The sequence below is a fragment of the Equus asinus genome, chromosome 13, assembly GCF_041296235.1.
Source record: "Equus asinus isolate D_3611 breed Donkey chromosome 13, EquAss-T2T_v2, whole genome shotgun sequence".
NCBI classification, from domain to species: domain Eukaryota; kingdom Metazoa; phylum Chordata; class Mammalia; order Perissodactyla; family Equidae; genus Equus; species Equus asinus.
In genome coordinates, this window is record NC_091802.1 from 32,055,724 (window position 1) to 32,073,165 (window position 17,442).

Below are 17,442 nucleotides of genomic sequence, written 5' to 3' on the forward strand. Positions count from 1 at the left end.
TAGTTCTACTCATCTTTTCCTTCTTGGATTTTTGTTCATATAATCTGAGATTTTAGATCAAGATAATTTTTTATTAAGTAAAAATTATTATAATTACTATTATTAGCATTATTTTTACTGAAAACTGACCATACCTGAAGACGTTGGTTCCCCCCAAGTCCTCTCAAACAAAAGCCAATTCTTTTCCATACTCCACTTGGTAGGCTGAAAAATGGCCTTCTGAGACCATAGCCACATCCAATCCCTGCAAGCCATGAACGTCACCTTATAAGGTGATTTTTGCATATGTGATTAAATCCAGGATCCTGAGATGGGGAGATTATCCTGGATTGTCTGAGTGGGCTCAAAATGTAATCACATGTATCCTTATAAGAGTGAGGCAAAAAGGGATTTTACTCAGGGGGCCAGCCCGGTGACATAGCAGTTAAGTTCACGTGCTCTGCTTCGATGGCCCAGAGTTCTCAAGTTCAGATCCCAGTTGCAGAGATACACACTGCTTATCAAGCCATGCTCTGGCCGGCATCCCACATAGAAAATAGAAGAAGATGGGCACAGATGTTGGCTCAGGGCCAATCTTCCTCAACAAAAAGGGGAGGATTGGCAGTGGATGTTAGCTCAGGGCCAATCTTCCTCAAAAAAAAAGAGGAAGATTGGCAGTGGATGTTAGCTCAGGGCTAATCTTCCTCAAAAGAAAAAAAGGGCATTTTACACACACAGAGGAGAAGGCATTGTGAAGATAGAGCAGAGAGATTTGAAGACTCTGACTTTGAAGATTGGAGTGATGTGACCACAAGCCAAGGAATGCCAGTCACCTCCAAAAGGGGAAAGAGATGAGGAACAGACTCTCCCCTAGAAACTCTGGAGGGAGTACAGTCTTGCCAACACCTGATTTTGGCCCAGTAGTACTGATTTTGGACTTCTGGCCCCTAGAACTGTGAGAGAATACATTTCTGTTATTTGAAGCCACAAAGTTTGGGTTACTTTGTTACAGCGGCCACAGGAAACTAATATACCCACATACAGCCTGCAGTTTTCATGATTTGTTATACTGAATTGCTACTTCTAAACATGTGTTTGCCCTTTCTCCATCAAAATCCTGAGTACTGTGCTGACGCTTGTGAAGGACACGTCATTAGACTCGACCACCAGACACCTCTTCTTTTCACTGTCATCTAACAATCTCCCGACACCCCTCTCTCACCAAGAGCTTTCGAGCTCAGCTCATTTTGTTCTCTTTACTAACACTTTTAGCCTTCTTGGCTGTTTCAACAATACTCTGCCACTGCCGGTTTTGTACTTCGACTAAAAAGAGATGCCCTCCACTCCATGTCAGCCATGCACACTCTCAGAGTCCTCCCTAAACCTTATCATCTCCACTAACTATATCCTCTCCAAAATCTCACTTCCAATCATGCCCCTCTCCAACCACCACCTCCAGTCCTCCCAGTGTATGTGCTCAATTCTCTACTCCAACTCTCTTTTGACCACACAGGGACTGCCATTGCATTGACCCTACTGTTTATCACTACACCCACACACACAAACACACACACACACACCCTACACATCCGTATTTCCCTTCTTATCCAGCTTAGATGCTTTGATCTAGTATTAGAACCATTTCCTTCCTATCACTCTCATCGGCCCTACCCTGTTTTGTTTGCCTGATTAAGCTTCCAACCTGCTTAACCAAACTATCTACCTACTTTGAGCCAAACATCTCACTTTAAATTCACGACGACAAATCTCAAATGGAAACTCAACACTGCCCTGCAATTTCACCCTCCTTCCCTAGGACATTTGTTTTCTCTTTCCCCAAAATAAATATTTCAAAACTTCTCATCTTTCCTATACCACACATTTCCCTCCCTCAGTCTCTGCTAATGACTTCAACTCATTCCTGAGTCAAAACAAAACAAAGCTCAGGAATCAGACGGCACAAACCTCATTTTCCTATCACTAAAGGCACTCTAAGCCCGCTCACTTTTTCTCCTCTCCGGACACAATGGCGGGATTGTCCCTGCTCCTAGGTGAGCCCCAACTGTCCATGCTTATTCTGTATCTTCTCCCTGCTCAAGGGACTTGCTCCTATAATTTTCCCCTTTCTCTTGTATTATCAATTGTCCTTTCACAACTGGATTGTTTCCTTTGGCTCACATACACATTTTAATATCACTTATCTAAAAAACAAACAAACAAAAAACTGTTTTTTACTTCCACACTGCCCTCCAGCTACTTCCCACTTCTCTTCAATCTTTCCCAGCCAAACTCCTCAAAATTATCTTTGCTCACTGTCTCTACTATCTTACCTTCTATTCTTTTCTCAACTTAGTCTTTCGGGTCTCATTCCTCACCCCATCTCCTCCATGAAAAACCCCTTCAGTTTTTATCAAGGTCTCAAAACCAATGGTGACTTCTCTGTTCTTATCTTACCCAGTCACCTAGCAGCCTTTAACTCAGTTGACCACTTCCTTTTGTAAAGGCACGTTTTCCTAAATTTCTCTGATACTATGCTTCTCTGGTTTTCCTCTTACCTCACTGACCACTTCTTCTCTGTCTCATTCTCTGCTGACCTCTAAATGTTGGAATACTCTGAACTCCCCTTAGCTCTCTTCTCTTTCCTATTTACACTTTCTTCCAATGTCACCTCATCCAGTTCCTTGGCTATAAACACTACCTATGTACTGATAACGCCAAAATCTGCTTCTGCAACACTAATCTTCTCACCAAGATCCAGATCCAGAGATTCACCTGCCTCCTCAGCATCTCAAATTTAATGAATCCTAAGGAGAACTCCAGGAGGAGGCTTCCAAAACCAGTCATCTACATGGCACTAAATGGTACCCCCATATGCCCACTTGCTCAGGCCAAAATCCTCTTTCTCTCATCACATCCAATCTTCAACAAGTACAACAAATATTTCTCAACTCCAAGCCACTTCTTAGCATCTTCATCAATACGCTAGTCCTTGCCACCACCATATCTCAGCTACAGCACTGCAGCAGCCTCCTTTACTGATCTCTCTGCTCCTGTTCTTGTCTCTCTATAATTCATTCTCTGCAGAGCAGCCATTGAGAGTTTCTCCAAAATCGACTGTGATCACCGTCACTCTGTTTGAATCTCTCTGATATAGCTCACTAAGCCCTATGTGATCTGATCCTGCATTCATCTGGCACAGCTTTGTGACTGAGATGGAATTTTCTCCTGCTCATTGTGCCTTCTCTGAGAGTTTCTCTTGTCTTTCTGCTCTTTTTACTTCTTTTAATTTTTTTTGCTTTTCTTTTCTTTTTTTCCAGCTTTTTTGAGATATAACGTATCAAATCATCACATCACACACGTTTATCTTTTACTCGTGGGTAATTACTGCCCATGATGTAAGGCACCACCACTACTACCCTCCCTTTCTACTCAACTTCTCTTGGATTGAAGATGCTGAGGATGGGAGGATGGCAATGAGTTTATGTGGATCCTGGGCCTACGATACAGGGGCAGATGGTAGGGTTGGTTGGAGAAATGCCCAACTATCCTCACACAGTCTCTATTTCATAATGCAAGGCCTGATTATGTCCTGCAGCAAAGACTGTTTAAATACTTCTCAATCCAGCTCTACCTACTTTATAGTTATCAAGAGTCTTCTTAAATTCTGGTGATAGTTTGTCTTTCAGTTTTGTTTTAACGCATGTATAAATTACAGGCATGACTCAAATAGACAAAACTTTCTTTCATTTCTCTGTAACTAAAACAAATTAGTTCAGAAGTTCCCATGTCTGCCAATGGTGAAAATTCAATCTTGTCAATGAAAAATAACTCAACTACTTCTTGTTCAAAGCTTCCTCTTTTGGAAAGTAAATACATATTCAAATTTTGGATTCTTCCTTTTCCCCTTCTTCCTGACTTTTTCCATCTAAGTTCCTAAGGTCTTAGGTAGTGTCTCAGCTTTGGAGAAGGAGCATGTAGACTACATATTATCATTTGTCTTCAACGTCCCCCGCTGGGCTGTGGCTTGTCCCATTCATTCTTGGACATCAGACTCTGTACCAGCTATATCACTGCTCATGTCCAAGTCTCCAGTCTCACAGTTGTCAGATCTGCTCACTCTATGCCCTTGGTAGAACCATGAGCCCTTTTCAAACAGACACCTCTCAATTCCTCCATCTTGATTCCATTTTGGAGTCTTAGAAACTCTTGGGTACTTTCCCTGCACCACCTTGGTGTATCTTCGATTGTAAGGTAGCTCTGGGTTGCCCAGTCAGCCACCTGTCTTGGAAATTGCTCTCTACCATTCCAGCACTTTGCTGCTCAGTGTCATATGGGGCATGGGGTTTCTCCAAGAATCTGACAATCTCCCAGAGATAGACTATGGAATCAAAGCCAGAGACTTGTTGCTCTGGAGCGCCCATCTGGGTGATTCTATAGTCTCTCCACCAACAGATGGTGTGTAGGGGAAGGGATGCGGCTTCATAGGGGCACACCAACATCTAAATTCTTGTTACCTCCCCTTGGAATCCCCCTTTCAACTCTTATCACCCTAAGAGTAGAAAAGGTGCTTGCATTCTTCACTTTCTCTTTCCTATATTTCGGCCTGTGCTATAAATTCTGTATTCTTGGTCTCTTAAGCCAATATCTTATCATTTTTAAAACGGTCTTTGCTCTCCGCACAATGCTTGGCTCTAAGTCTATGGATTTTTGTATAAATTTACAGAAGTCTACAAAGAAGTCCAAGAATGATGAATTTAACTCTTCCAGGCTGTACCTCTCCTGAGAGTCACTATCATTAGAAATCCAGGATGGGGGCCGGCTCCGTGGCCGAGTCATTAAGTTCATGAGCTCCGCTGCAGCGGCCCAGGGTTCAGATCCTGGGCGTGGACATGGCACCGCTCATCAGGCTACGTTGGGGCGGCATCCCGCATCCCACAACTAGAAGGACCTGCAACTAAGATATACAACTGTGTACAGAGGGGTTTGGGAAGATAAAGCAGAAAAAAAAAAGATTAGCAACAGTTGTTATCTCAGGTGCCAATCTTTAAAAAAAAGGAAAAGAAAAGAAATCCAGGATGATGTAAGAGAAAAATGGATTGAAATATTTCTTGGGAAAGGGAGAGGGGAGAAGCAATGCCTTAACATCTTAAAAATATTAACCCCTGCTATTCTGTTTTTCATTTCTCTTGTAGATTTTTATGTTTTTCTGTGTCTTCCAAGGAATTTTACTAGGAAGATGTAAAAGACTACATCAGGGGCTGCCAGCCAGTTTCTATCTTAAACTGAAGGGCTTGCGTTTATTTTTTATGGAAGTAAATTTCACGTACAGAAATTTTCTTTTCTCTCGGCCATTTTCTTCATGGAGCCACACCTCAGGAGAAGAAGCCAGGAACCAAACCCAGGGCTAGAAGGGGCAAGAGCCAAAAGGAAACAGACGGAGGTCTAAAGAGCTTTATACACCTTGCAGTTTGCTCCAAGCCACACTTGGATTTATCTAAGCATTAGACAGATGGTGTGTTAGTTTCCCAGGACTGCTGTAACAAAACACCACAAACTGGGGCACTGCAAACTACACAAGTTTATTCTCTCACAGTTGTGGAGACCAGAAGTCTGAAATCAAGGTGTCAGCAGGGTTGCTTCCTTCCAGAGGCTCTGAGGAAGAAAGTGTCCCCTGGTTCTCTCCTAGCTCCTGGTGGTTCTGGCAACCCTCGGCATTCCTTGGCTTGTAGATGCCTCACTCCAATCTCTGTCTGCATCTTCACATGGTGTTCTCTTCTCTGTGTGTCTCTGTGTCTTCACATGGCCTTCATATAAGGGCACCAGTCATTGGATTTAAGATCCACCCTTCTCCAACATGACCTCATCTTAACTAATTATTTCTGCAAAGACCCTATTTACAAATAAGGTCACCTTCTGAGTTTCCAAGTGGATATGAATTTGGACGGAGACACTATTCTACCCAGAACATGTGGAAAAAATAACTTGAAGTCGTTCTGCGATAAAATATGGCGGTATTTCCCCAGAGGCTCCCAGATGAGCCACTCACTCGATTCCGACTGGGAAGTTGAGACGGCAGTGGTTTTAGAGGAGAGCTGTGTTCTCTCAGGGAAAATTCTTACGTCAAGTGGACTTGAGAAGATATAGAGGGTTAGCATTTGATTTTTTTTATTGTTGCCATTCTCACTTTTCTAGCATCTATAGCATCTAGCCCTCTTTCATCTTCCACTCTATCTAGTCAATAGCTCCCAGGAAAAAAAGCATTTGATTAGAATTCAAAAAGCTTGGCTTAAAGTCTTATTTCTGTCATTTACCATCTGTTTGGCCCTAAGGAAGTCATTTCCCTGAGCCTCCATGTCCTCAACTGTAACATAATTAACCTCCCAATGATCCTTTTTGCAAGTTTGTGACATTTTTACCTCTGAAGTTATTAAAACTTAAAATCGCAAGAAGACTTTTAGGATACTGCATTTTATCGAGGAAGCAAGGCATTGCATAATATCAAAGATAAATTCCTATCCAGAATAGTTAAAGTACAAAAGTGTTTTGGTGTTTTAAGGCATAAACTTAGCTGCCTAGAAATGCATTTACCTGGAACACATATTTATCTGGCATTATCAAGTGATGTTCCAGGACAGCAGGCAATGTGGACTATACTGTAAATAAGTGTGTGTACAACTGAGAACCCATGGAATTCCTCTCTGGGTTCCGAATGCCCCAAAGCACATAGCATAGGATGTGCTATGTAGATATTGGATTTACATTTCAGGCAGTAGAAAAGAGAGATGGAAGGGTGAGAGGGAGAAAGCGAATAAGAAGGAGCTAATTAGAATTCCATCCCCTCTCTGAGCTTCAGTTCCCTCATTCCTAATGTGAAGTTGATAATTCCTCTCTCATTAGTGCTGTCTAACACTGGGCATGTGGCACAGCTTCAGTATTTATTACATTTTCAACCTCCAAAGCGCCAAGCACCCCGCCAGCACATGGTAAGCGTTTGTAAGGGAATGAAGGAATGACTATATCCTGACTACCTCAAGAGGTTGTTCTGAAATGTGGCTGCTTCTTATTACCTATGGCACCCTCCCCTGCTGATTAGAAATAGCTGTCCCAATTTGCCTTTCGCCAACGTTTTTTCTTTACTTAGCAGTTTCTGCTTTGGCCACTAGATGGCACAAGAGGAAAGTTCCCTAATAAAAAGGGGAGAGCAAGAAAGAGGGTCCGGAGATGTGCATAAAGCAGCCATTCCTGGGGTTAATGAAGCAAAACAGGTAGCCAGCATCTCACCGGAGACCTTGGAAGGAAGCAAAGCTTCCACAAGGCTGGACTTGAAATGAACTCTGAGCACAGGTAGATACAAAGATTTTTTAAAAATTCTCTGCAGGGGGCTGGCCCCGTGGCCGAGTGGTTAGGTTCGCCCGCTCCGCTGCAGGCGGCCCAGTGTTTCGTTGGTTCGAATCCTGGGCGCGGACATGGCACTGGTCATCAAACCACGCTGAGGCAGCGTCCCACATGCCACAACTGGAAGGACCCACAACAAGGAATATACAGCTGTGTACCGGGGGGCTTTGGGGAGAAAAAGGAAAAAAATAAAATCTTTATAAAAAAAAAAAATTCTCTGCAGGTAGTAATAAAAACAATCGCCTTGAACAAAATATTCCGGAACACCATGGAGAGAATCAGCAGAACTAGGACAATGCAAGAGGAGAGAGGAGGCCAGACCAGATCAACTGCTATCATTAAGGGTTATCATTTGCACAGAGAAACCCTGAGCTCATGTGAAAACTCCACTGGACACAAGAGTTGCTGCATACGTTTCAGTTTAATTTCATGTGGATTAAAAAGTATGTAGTCCTCATTTCACAGTCAATTTTAGCAAATCCTTGTGTCATCCCTTTAAAGTCATCAAAGAACTCCCCTAACTATTGTTACATGGAAGAACCTGTGCTGTCAGACACGAGTTTACTATTGAAGTCAAGAATCTAAAAGTTCAGAGTGGGTGAAAGAAAGTAATTAACTGGTTTATAATAATGCTGCCTTTTTAAAGTCTCGCTGTGATCTGGGAGCCCTACATGTCACTTACAGATGTACCAGACAACTCCACCTGCTGAGAGTCTGAGCGCACCAAGACATTTTCTGATGACAAATGAACTTTGCCCACAGACCTCCCTCCAGGGAGAAAAAGCTACGGTGGTTCCAGCACCAGCCCTCCCAACCTGTGACAGTTGTATTTCTCACTGCAACTTAGTAAATTCACATTCTGTTTTAAACATTAGTCTCCTATGAGCTTGGTAAATGTGAATTGCCACCAGGAAAAGGGCTTCCTCTTGACAAAATGAACTATCTGAGCCTGTTGAACTCACAATTTCAGACAGTGTTGAAGTCCGTGTTGAATGTCCCCTAGGACATCTCTTGGTGGCCAACCAATGCTCTGGGTGACCCTTCTTTCACACTTATGTGGCCACAATCCTCCATGCCAGTTGCATATCAAAATTATCCATGAAGATTTTTACTAATGCAGATTCCCAGACTCTAGTCCCAAAGATTCTAATTCAATACATTTGGAGTTGATCTGGCAATCTGTATCCCTAAAAAACCCAGTTGATCCCAATGAGGCTGGCCCTAAACCTGCAGTGTCTGAGAATCACTCACCTTCTTGAATATAATTCCTCAGGTTAGTCCAGGACCACAGAATCATAGAGTATTTTATTTGAAAAAGGCTTCCAGATCAACACAAACACCTTTCTACAGCATCCCCTCAGGTTCCCACGGAGGCTGGGCATAAAGGAGCCAGGCAGGAAGCTGCTAGGCCATTAAAGTTTAACAAGAATAAGAAACCAGCAGACCTCTGGGAGTTTCGGCCCTTAACTAGGAGTAGAAAAAGAGTCCCATTAGCTCCTGGAGAAATGGCCCTGTCTGGACAAAAGTGTGTCTACGAGACCAAGGCCAGATACATAATTTGTGAGCCCAGTGCAAAATAAAAGATTATGAAGAATTTCAAGACAGTGACAGCAGAGCATTAAACCAAGTGTGGGGCCCTTCTGAGCACCGGGCCCTGTGCAAGCACAGGTCACACGCCCATGAAGTTGGCCTTATATGACACTACTGGGACAGGGCTACAAAGGAGAACAATGCTCCATAAATCAACGGATACCTGTACTCTTATCTGATCCTCCCTTCAATCTGCTTGTTTTTCTGCATCCACACAGCAGCCAAGGCGACCTCTATAAAATGTAAATCTGATCATATCACTCCCCTACATAAAATGATTCAAAGGCTCCCATTGGTCTAGGATCAAGTCTCAAGTATGGCCCACAAGTCGCTTTGTGATCTGACCCTGCCTACCTCTCTCTGCTTGTGTTCCCCGTTCTCTCTCTATAAGCCTGTCAAGCTGCTCTTATTTCAATTCTTCCAACGCTCCGGCTTCTTTCTGCTCAGATCTTTTACAAATGCTGTTCTCTGTAGCTGGAGGAGTCTTCCCCGCCCGTCCTAACCTAACTAAACGCTGCATAGCCTTCGGCTCGTAGCTTCAATGTCTCTTCCTCAGGGCAGTTTTCTCTGACCCACCTTGGGACACACTCTCCTCCCACCCTCTCCTTATCTTTTATAAATTTATTCCCACTGTTCTGTGCAAATATTTGTTGAACGCCTGTCTCCCCTGCTAAACTAAATGCTTCTGTGTCTTCTCGTTGCTTAGCACAGTGCCTGCAACACAGGAGGTGCTCAAAAAGTATTTTTGAATTAATGAATGAAAAAACCAACAAATGAAGAAAGGAACAAAATGTGTTCCTCTTATTAAAGAAACATATCTAGTCCCAAGGCCCACTGATCTGATGGCCCAAATTATTCCAAGTATGGATACTTGATATTTAAACCTCCCTTATGTAAAGGGTGACTATGCTTAATTTTTCCAGGACAATCCAATGTTTTAACAGTGCGCTTATTAACAGCACTGACTTTTGCTCACCAAACTGTCTGTTTGGACAATGAATTATATGGACACTCTGCTTATATACCACTCTTTGGTGACATATGAACTGTCTCTTTCTTGCTCTTTCTCTCTCTGCATAGGTGAATTGATGAGAGACAGCTTCTGTGTTTTGGTGGCTGTGGTATTAACAGCAAGAGCTTAAGTTATTAAACTGAGCAGCTTTAATCTGTAGGGTCTCCTAGAGCCATGGGGATTAATGTATTTTTACTCCAGAGCCAATGTAGCTATTCCGACGAGCTAGGGTTTGCTCCCTGCAATCCTCAGCTGACCCCGTTGCCTTTCTCAAGACCCACCTCCCAAGCGTGAGAGATGTCATGGAGTTTTACTTGGAGATCGACCCTGTCACCTTGAACCTGATCATCTTAGTCGTGAGCTACGTCATCTTGCTCCTGGTTTTCCTCATTTCCTGTGTGCTGTATGACTGCCGAGGCAAGGACCCCAGTAAGGAATATGCTCCTGAGTCTGCTCTCGAGGGCCAGCCCTCCATCCGCTTGGTGGTGATGCAGCAAAATGCTCCAGGGGCTCCCTGGGCAAGGGGGCCTGGCCTTCAATTTGGGGATCCTGCTCCACTAGGGAAGAAAAGCACAATGGTGTAAGGCTGGCTGGGGCATACTGGGGAGAGAGCTCTAGACATCCTGGACAAACCATTCTTCAAGTGGCTGCCATTCTCTAAGCACATATGTCCTGCTTGGCTACATAACTGGGAGCTCTGCCTTATTTTCTGCTTCCTCATCACCCTCTTTGTGGATAGAGCAACTGTTTAAGGTAAGAATTCCAAGGTGGTTTTGGTCAAGTTCTCCACATGCAAAATCTCAGCAATACTATCACATAGTACAGTTGGTTACTGGCACATTCCTGATGATGCTATCCTTGCAACTTCTAGGAGAGACTGATATTTGAATAAAGTGTAGGGGCGGAGAACTTTTCCCATCTTCCATTCTAGGTTTTTCTGGCTGGCCTGATAATTAAATTGACACAATACAAGTTAATAGGAGAAAAACAAATTTAATTTTGTACGTATGGGCACCCCATAAAAAACATGAGACTCAAAGAACTGATCAGACTAGGCAGCTTTTATACCTTTTAGACAAAGAAAAATTGACAAGACAAAGAAGTTTGGGCTTGGAATAGTAAATTAGTTAAGAAGTAACAAGCTTGGTTTATACAGCCTTCTTGGCCCTAAATTCCCTATTTCTGGCAAGAAGGATGCCTTCTACCCTCCTGGTTCAGGGAGGGTACCTTTCACATGGCAGATTTATTTCCTGCTTTCAGGAAGACAAAGGACAGTCAGAGTCTCCTTCTTGCACGGGCTGTTTCTCAAGTAACTTTAATTCAAAATGAGCAATATGCCAAAATGACATATTTTTGGCAGGCATATTCTGCTCCCCTTCAAAGAGTTTAAAGAAGAGAGTCACAGTGTGTGTGTCCGTGTGTGTGTGTGTGTGTGTTTGTGTGTATAATGAGGAATGAGACTAGCTCAAATCTATCCTATATTTAGCAAATCCTTTCTTTTCAAGGCAACCATTGAACTTGTCCAGACTTAAGATTATTATTATTTCTACACACACCAGCTCTTCACATTCTGTTCCCCACTGTGAATCAGTACAGGGAATATAGTAATTGTAAAGCATAGTGGTTAACCGAGAAAGCTTGGATTCTGGGTTCAAACCTTGCCTCCTCCACTTATCAGCTGTGTGACCAAGCTAGAACACTTGCTGGTTTATACACTTGCTGTGTGGCCAGGACCACCTCTTTGTGCCTCAGGGCTAGTGGTAAGACCTGTGGGCTATTTGGGGTACTTAAATGAGTTAATTCACTGAAAGCACTTGAGACAGTGCTTGGTACCTAGGGTTAGCTGTTATGATGATGATGATGATGATTCTCTTTCATACCTCTCATCAGGAAGTTTCATCTCAGTCCTCAGATTTGACTTGTTCCAATTCAAAGTTACAGAAGACTCATTGCAAAATGTTGAGGTCCCCATAGTGTGGTATTTCCTTCCCTCGAGCACTGCTTGCTCCCTTTCTTTGTCACTATTAACTAATAAATGTCTTTCCCTGCTCATTCATCTATTGCCAGAATTTTGAATTATTATCTCCATTGTGTGTGTGTTTTTATTAATCCTCCCTTCCCCAAGGTCAGAGCAGCCTGTATGTTCACTTGGTGGCTTACTAAACCCCTTCTTCCAATGAGGCCATGGGTGGAAATACAAAGAAATGAATGTGTCATGACCCCTGCCCTCCAGTCTTGGCTGCCTAACAGGAAGAGGAGGCGTGAGGCATGACTTAGATGATGAAGGACAAGAAAGCATTGCTGATGCTCTGCCGGAAGTCTACACAGGGCGCCGAAGTCCATAGAGACATGAACACCTAGAAACATTTGAATAATGTTGAATGGCCAATTTCATCTTAGACTCCAGCGTCAAAGATAAGATGATTTGTCTTGAAAGATAAGCGGCTATCTTCTAGAAGGACAAAAGTATGTTGGAGGCTTGGAGGGTAGGACAGGCCATGGAATTTTAGACAGAAGGGACAACATAAACAAAGCTTGGAAGCAGAAACTGTAGAGTTCACCAACGGTGAAAGTCTGATGGCTTCCAAAACTATGAAGAAAAGTGAGAAATTAAATTTTAATTTATCCTATAGAAAACCGAAGAGGTGGGATAGCCCAGCCCGCCCTGCCAGCTTCAGTGAAGGAACTGTTTTGCCCTTGGGTTTAGCATCTATAACAAAAATAAAGATAATCTCAGTTATTTTCTTTTCACATTTTTAATATTTATTTTTAATTGCATTCATATTTTATCAGAAAATCATGTTTTCTCTTAAATATGTGATTTGAAAATTATACCAAAAATCCTTGAGATGTATTTTTTTCTTTCATGGTCAAGGAGCCATCTCCACTTTAGAATGAAAATACAAAATGAATGGGAAAATACAGTAAATTCACAGGCTGCTTCTAAGAATCTGCCCTTTACCTAGTGTGAACTCTGCCTAGACTAACCTTCTTACCTCTTTCCCCTATCATGGGAATATGTATACATCAGAGGAGACAAAACATATCAGTGGAGGAAAAACAAAAATCAGCGGATCCCCCAAATTGATGATAATAATAATTAATTTAGCTTTTTGAGAGAAATATAAAATACTCTACTCATCTAATTTTAAAGTTAAGAACGTGAAGTAAACATTCATTCAATGTTTTTAAAAGTACAAATATTTTCAATTATGTTTCAACTCCATATTGGGTTAATTGAAAAAGAAAGATAAACAGAGATGGAGGGTAGAAAAATAAATTCTTTTTTTTGGTGAGGAAGATCGGCCCTGAGCTAACATCTATTGCCAATCTTCCTCTCTCTTTTTTTTCTTTTTCTCCCCAAAGCCCCAGTACGTAGTTGTATATCCTAGTTGTAAGTCCTTCTAGTTCCTCTATGTGGGGTGCTGCCACAGCATGGCTTGATGAGCGATATATAGGTCCGTGCCCAGGATCCGTGCCAGTGAACCCTGGGCCGCTGAAGCAAAATGAGTGAATTTAACCACTACGCCACCAGGCCAGCCCCAGAGAAAAATAGATTCTAAGAGAAAGAAGGAGAAGAACAAAAAACCAAATAATTATAATAACAGCAACAGCCGATAAGGGGAACAGAAATATAGTCAGGGGAGAGAAAAAAAAAAAAGGAAAGAAAGAAACTAAAAAGACTCTAAGGCGAGTGTTGGAATAAAAGGAATTAAGCTTTCCAAAGCCTCTGGTTCATTTGCTTTGTGGTTCATTCAGTTTGTGTTCTTCACGCAGGAACCAGTTTCTCAGCATTTAAAACAATCTTTTCTGTATAGAGTGTAAGCTGAGAGTCTTATAAGAACTGGAAGTGTCTTTAAGAATTTTACCAGTGAGGAAACCAGCCCGGAAGGAAAAGTGCTCTTCCCCAGCATGCGGCTTCAGAGATGAGACTAAGATCCTATTTTTCCCTTTTTCTTATTTGTCCCCCAACGTTCTTTCCACCTGCTTGAATTTTAAATCTTCATGATTTATTTCTTATTTTTAAATAGAGCTTTATTTCCCAATGGAATTGCTAGTTGCACAGCTGTGAAGTTCTAACGAATGTTTTAAAACCTGGTGGAATGGATTGCTAGCTAGAAGCAAGAAGTTCCTTTAACATCTCAATACTGCCTTGTTTTTGTTTCCTTATGAGATTAGGACCCCCTTCCCACCTTCTTTTAATTGATTATCCTCCCACTATGCACAATTTTTACTAAAGCAAATGCAATCTTTTGGCCTAATTTGGATGACAGCTGTGGGCAGGACACAAGCAAAACTCTTCCCAGGCAAGGGCAGGGAGGGACAGAACGGAGAGCTACCAAGTCAGCTACAGGCCAGACACTTTCATTCGTATCTCACTGAATCCTCACCCTCCCCTATGAGAATGGCACAATTCAAACCCGGTTAAAGATACGGAAATGAAAGCTTAGGGAAATGCTAGGGCTTGTGCAAGGCCACACAGCTGGGCCACATGGGAGGCAGTATTTGAACTCGACACTAGACATATCACCTTCGGCCATCTATTTTCTCAGAACTGTTCAACAGTAGCAAAACCACGTTTGTTCCACCCCATCTCTCTCCCATGCTAGAATTGCATACCCAGGAAGCTGCTCGATAAATGTCTGTTAAATAATCTAATAGTCTTTCAGATTCTCTCCTCCGAATAAGATGACCGTAGTTTCCGGCAGAGGAAAACTAAATTATTGTAATTTGGCCCAATCATTATCTTCTGGTGTTCCAGAAGATTCCAGGGTGGAGGGGACTAAGCTGGGGCTTTGGCCCAGAAATGCTGAGCTCAAATCCCCCTCTGTCACCACCTGCTGTTGAGCTTCTTATGCATCAATTAACTTCCTACCTTTATTCCTCAACTTAGAAATGAGTAATGTTAACGTTGGTGATGGTTAGAATAATGTATATAAAGTATCTGGCATTTGGTAGGAATTCAATGAAATGAAAGCCACTATTATCATATCAGCAGATAAAGTGAAAATAAGTAGGGGGCCCCATCACTTGGAGGCCCAACATTTCTTGGGCAGGTTTAGGCTCCTTTTGGGAGTGTTGAGGAGAAGGAGTATATGGTTGGAGAGCTGCCACCTGTAGAAGCAATTTGGAAAGAGGAAAAGTCTCCATTGTGGGTTGAATTGTGCCCCCCCCCCCAAATTCGTATGCTGAAGTCTTTACCCCAGTACTTCAGAATGTGATCTCATTTTGAAATAGGATCATTACTGGTGTAATTAGCTAAGATGAGGTTATACTGGAGTGGGGTGGACCCCTAATCCAATATGACTGGTGTCCTTATAAAAAGGTGAAATCTGGACACAGAAACAAATGCAAGGAGAATGGAGTTATATGACCACTGCCAAGGAACTACCAGAAGGTCGGAGAGAGGCCTGGCACAGATCCTTCTCTAGCTCCTTCAGAAGGAGCATGTCCCTACCAACACCTTGCTCTCGGACTTCTGGCCTCCAGAGCTGTGAGACAATAAATTTCTGTGGGTTAAGCTGCTCAGCATGTGGCACTCTGTTAGGAGAGCCCTAGCAAACTACTACAGAGTCTAAAGGGAATGTTTAGGACATGGGATGAGATGCTTAACATTTCAAGAACCTTTAGGGTCAGGGACATGATTCTTTTGGACATAACCATGCTGAGGCGGGGCCTTGGGCAGAAGCTAGAAGGTCAGGTTTTATCAGTTACCTAGGAAATAGACCCTGCACAAGCAAAGTAACCATTTGTTGTGTTTTTAAGGAGGGTAAAACAGGAAAAATGTCTTCAGCAAGAAAATGTGTTTGTGGTTTTGCTACATGGAATGTAAAGGATAACTGAAAGGAAAGAGAATGAGAAACTCTCAGTTCTATAAAGAGAGGCAAGAGCCAAGTCACAAAGAAAAGATGCTATGGAGTCCGTCCAAGTGCATACCCATTGGGTTGAAGCCCAAAAAAGCTCAGAACTAGCCCTAAAGAATCCAGATCCTTCCAGATATCCCATAGATTCCTCCAGAGCTGCTCAGCGGGTGTCAGGCACATCGCTTAATCTGTCTCACAATTTGTAGGGAGGGAATCAGTTTTCTTATTTTAGAGACAAGGGAGTTTCAGATGGTCTTGCATAAACCTTTCGGTTGACAGAATGGGATTAACAGAACCCAGGGATTCTGATTCAATCCTGAGTTTGCCCTGTAATTCCATAGCTGCCCAGAATCTATGCAGAGTAACTAAGTGATTCAGCAAGTTGGATGCAGAATGGCCACATTTTGTGATTTGTCTCTCACTGCCTTTCCTTTGGGGGAGCACCAAATAACACAATCCTCTTGATGAGGGCAAAAGTCCCTGAGAACAAGAGGGCAGACACAGTCCAAGATTGCTCAAGAGTATCAAAGGCAGGCTTTTTCTCATGGCTTCATCTTCCCTGAGAACACTGGTGGTTGAAATGTAGAAAGCAAGAGAGCATTTATTATCTACCCCTGTTGTAACAGTTCATTTCGACTTTGACCTTCTTGGACTGTCAGTGTTGCAGATAAGGGCTTTGTGACAGCAGGATTAAGAAAGATCTTAGCTATTTCACATCCTCCCAAGATAATGGGAAGCTGTCTGCACATATTTATTTTTTGTTCAAGGCTTCTCTGTGCTTAACTGTTATTTAATTAGAAACCAGCCACGTGCTGGGGTCTGCTGGTTCTCTCATCAAGCACATCTTCAGCTTGGTGGCTCTCCAAAGTTGAGAGGCGTGCAAGGCTTAGGAGATACTAGAAAGATGGGGAATTGGTTTGGAAGGATGAAAGCGACCAAGGGAGAGAAAAGCATGCTGCTCCAAGGGAGAGCTTAAAATTGCCCAACAGGCTTAAAATTGCTCAGCGGAAATGTGGCAGTGGAATTTGGAATCTGAACTGTTTGTCAGAATTGATAAAGACATTCTTGTCATGGAAATTTATCAGTGAAAAGTTGTTTGCCATTGAGAAAAACTAATATTATGATAGAATTTTGGAGAAAAACTTATATGTAACAGACATGATACACACGCTCAGGAGGAAAACCAGAAGATTCAGATCAGAAAACAATTGGTTTCTTAAATGGCAATAGGACTGAATTTGACAATTCTTGCCATCAAGAAAATCTCTCCATATTTAACCTAAGTCTCTGCTGCTCTCATACTTTACATTCATTTTCTCTCATTTACCCATTTTGGGTGTTATAAAGAAGCACTGTTTAGACAGTGATTTGTACAAATGTATCTCATGAAAGAATCCAATCAGATTAGATCAAAAGGTGTCGCTTTGGCTATAACAGTTGGCTCACACCCACGGATGGGGTCATAGTATATTGGTGAATCCCCATCAGTTGTGAGGTGTGCTGCAAGTCATTTGTTACTAAAAATAAATTACCTAAGTTTGTGAATGGTTCACCTACTTTTTTGTAAGGGGTGAATTGAAGGTTATCCCAATCATAACGTGT

The 17,442-nt window shown here is 42.4% G+C and overlaps 1 protein-coding gene and 1 long non-coding RNA gene across 5 annotated transcripts in view; one reads left to right on the forward strand and one right to left on the reverse strand.

Moving 5' to 3' along the window:
* The window catches only part of LOC123276051 (uncharacterized), a 199,574-nt gene that overhangs the window by 120,312 nt on the left and 61,820 nt on the right, over positions 1–17,442 (reverse strand). The window lies entirely within an intron of this gene.
* On the forward strand, positions 10,190–10,725 carry SMIM36 (small integral membrane protein 36). The gene has a single exon (XM_044745988.2). The coding sequence runs from the start codon at positions 10,279–10,281 to the stop codon at positions 10,558–10,560; it is 282 nt and encodes a 93-aa protein (XP_044601923.1). The 5' UTR covers positions 10,190–10,278; the 3' UTR covers positions 10,561–10,725.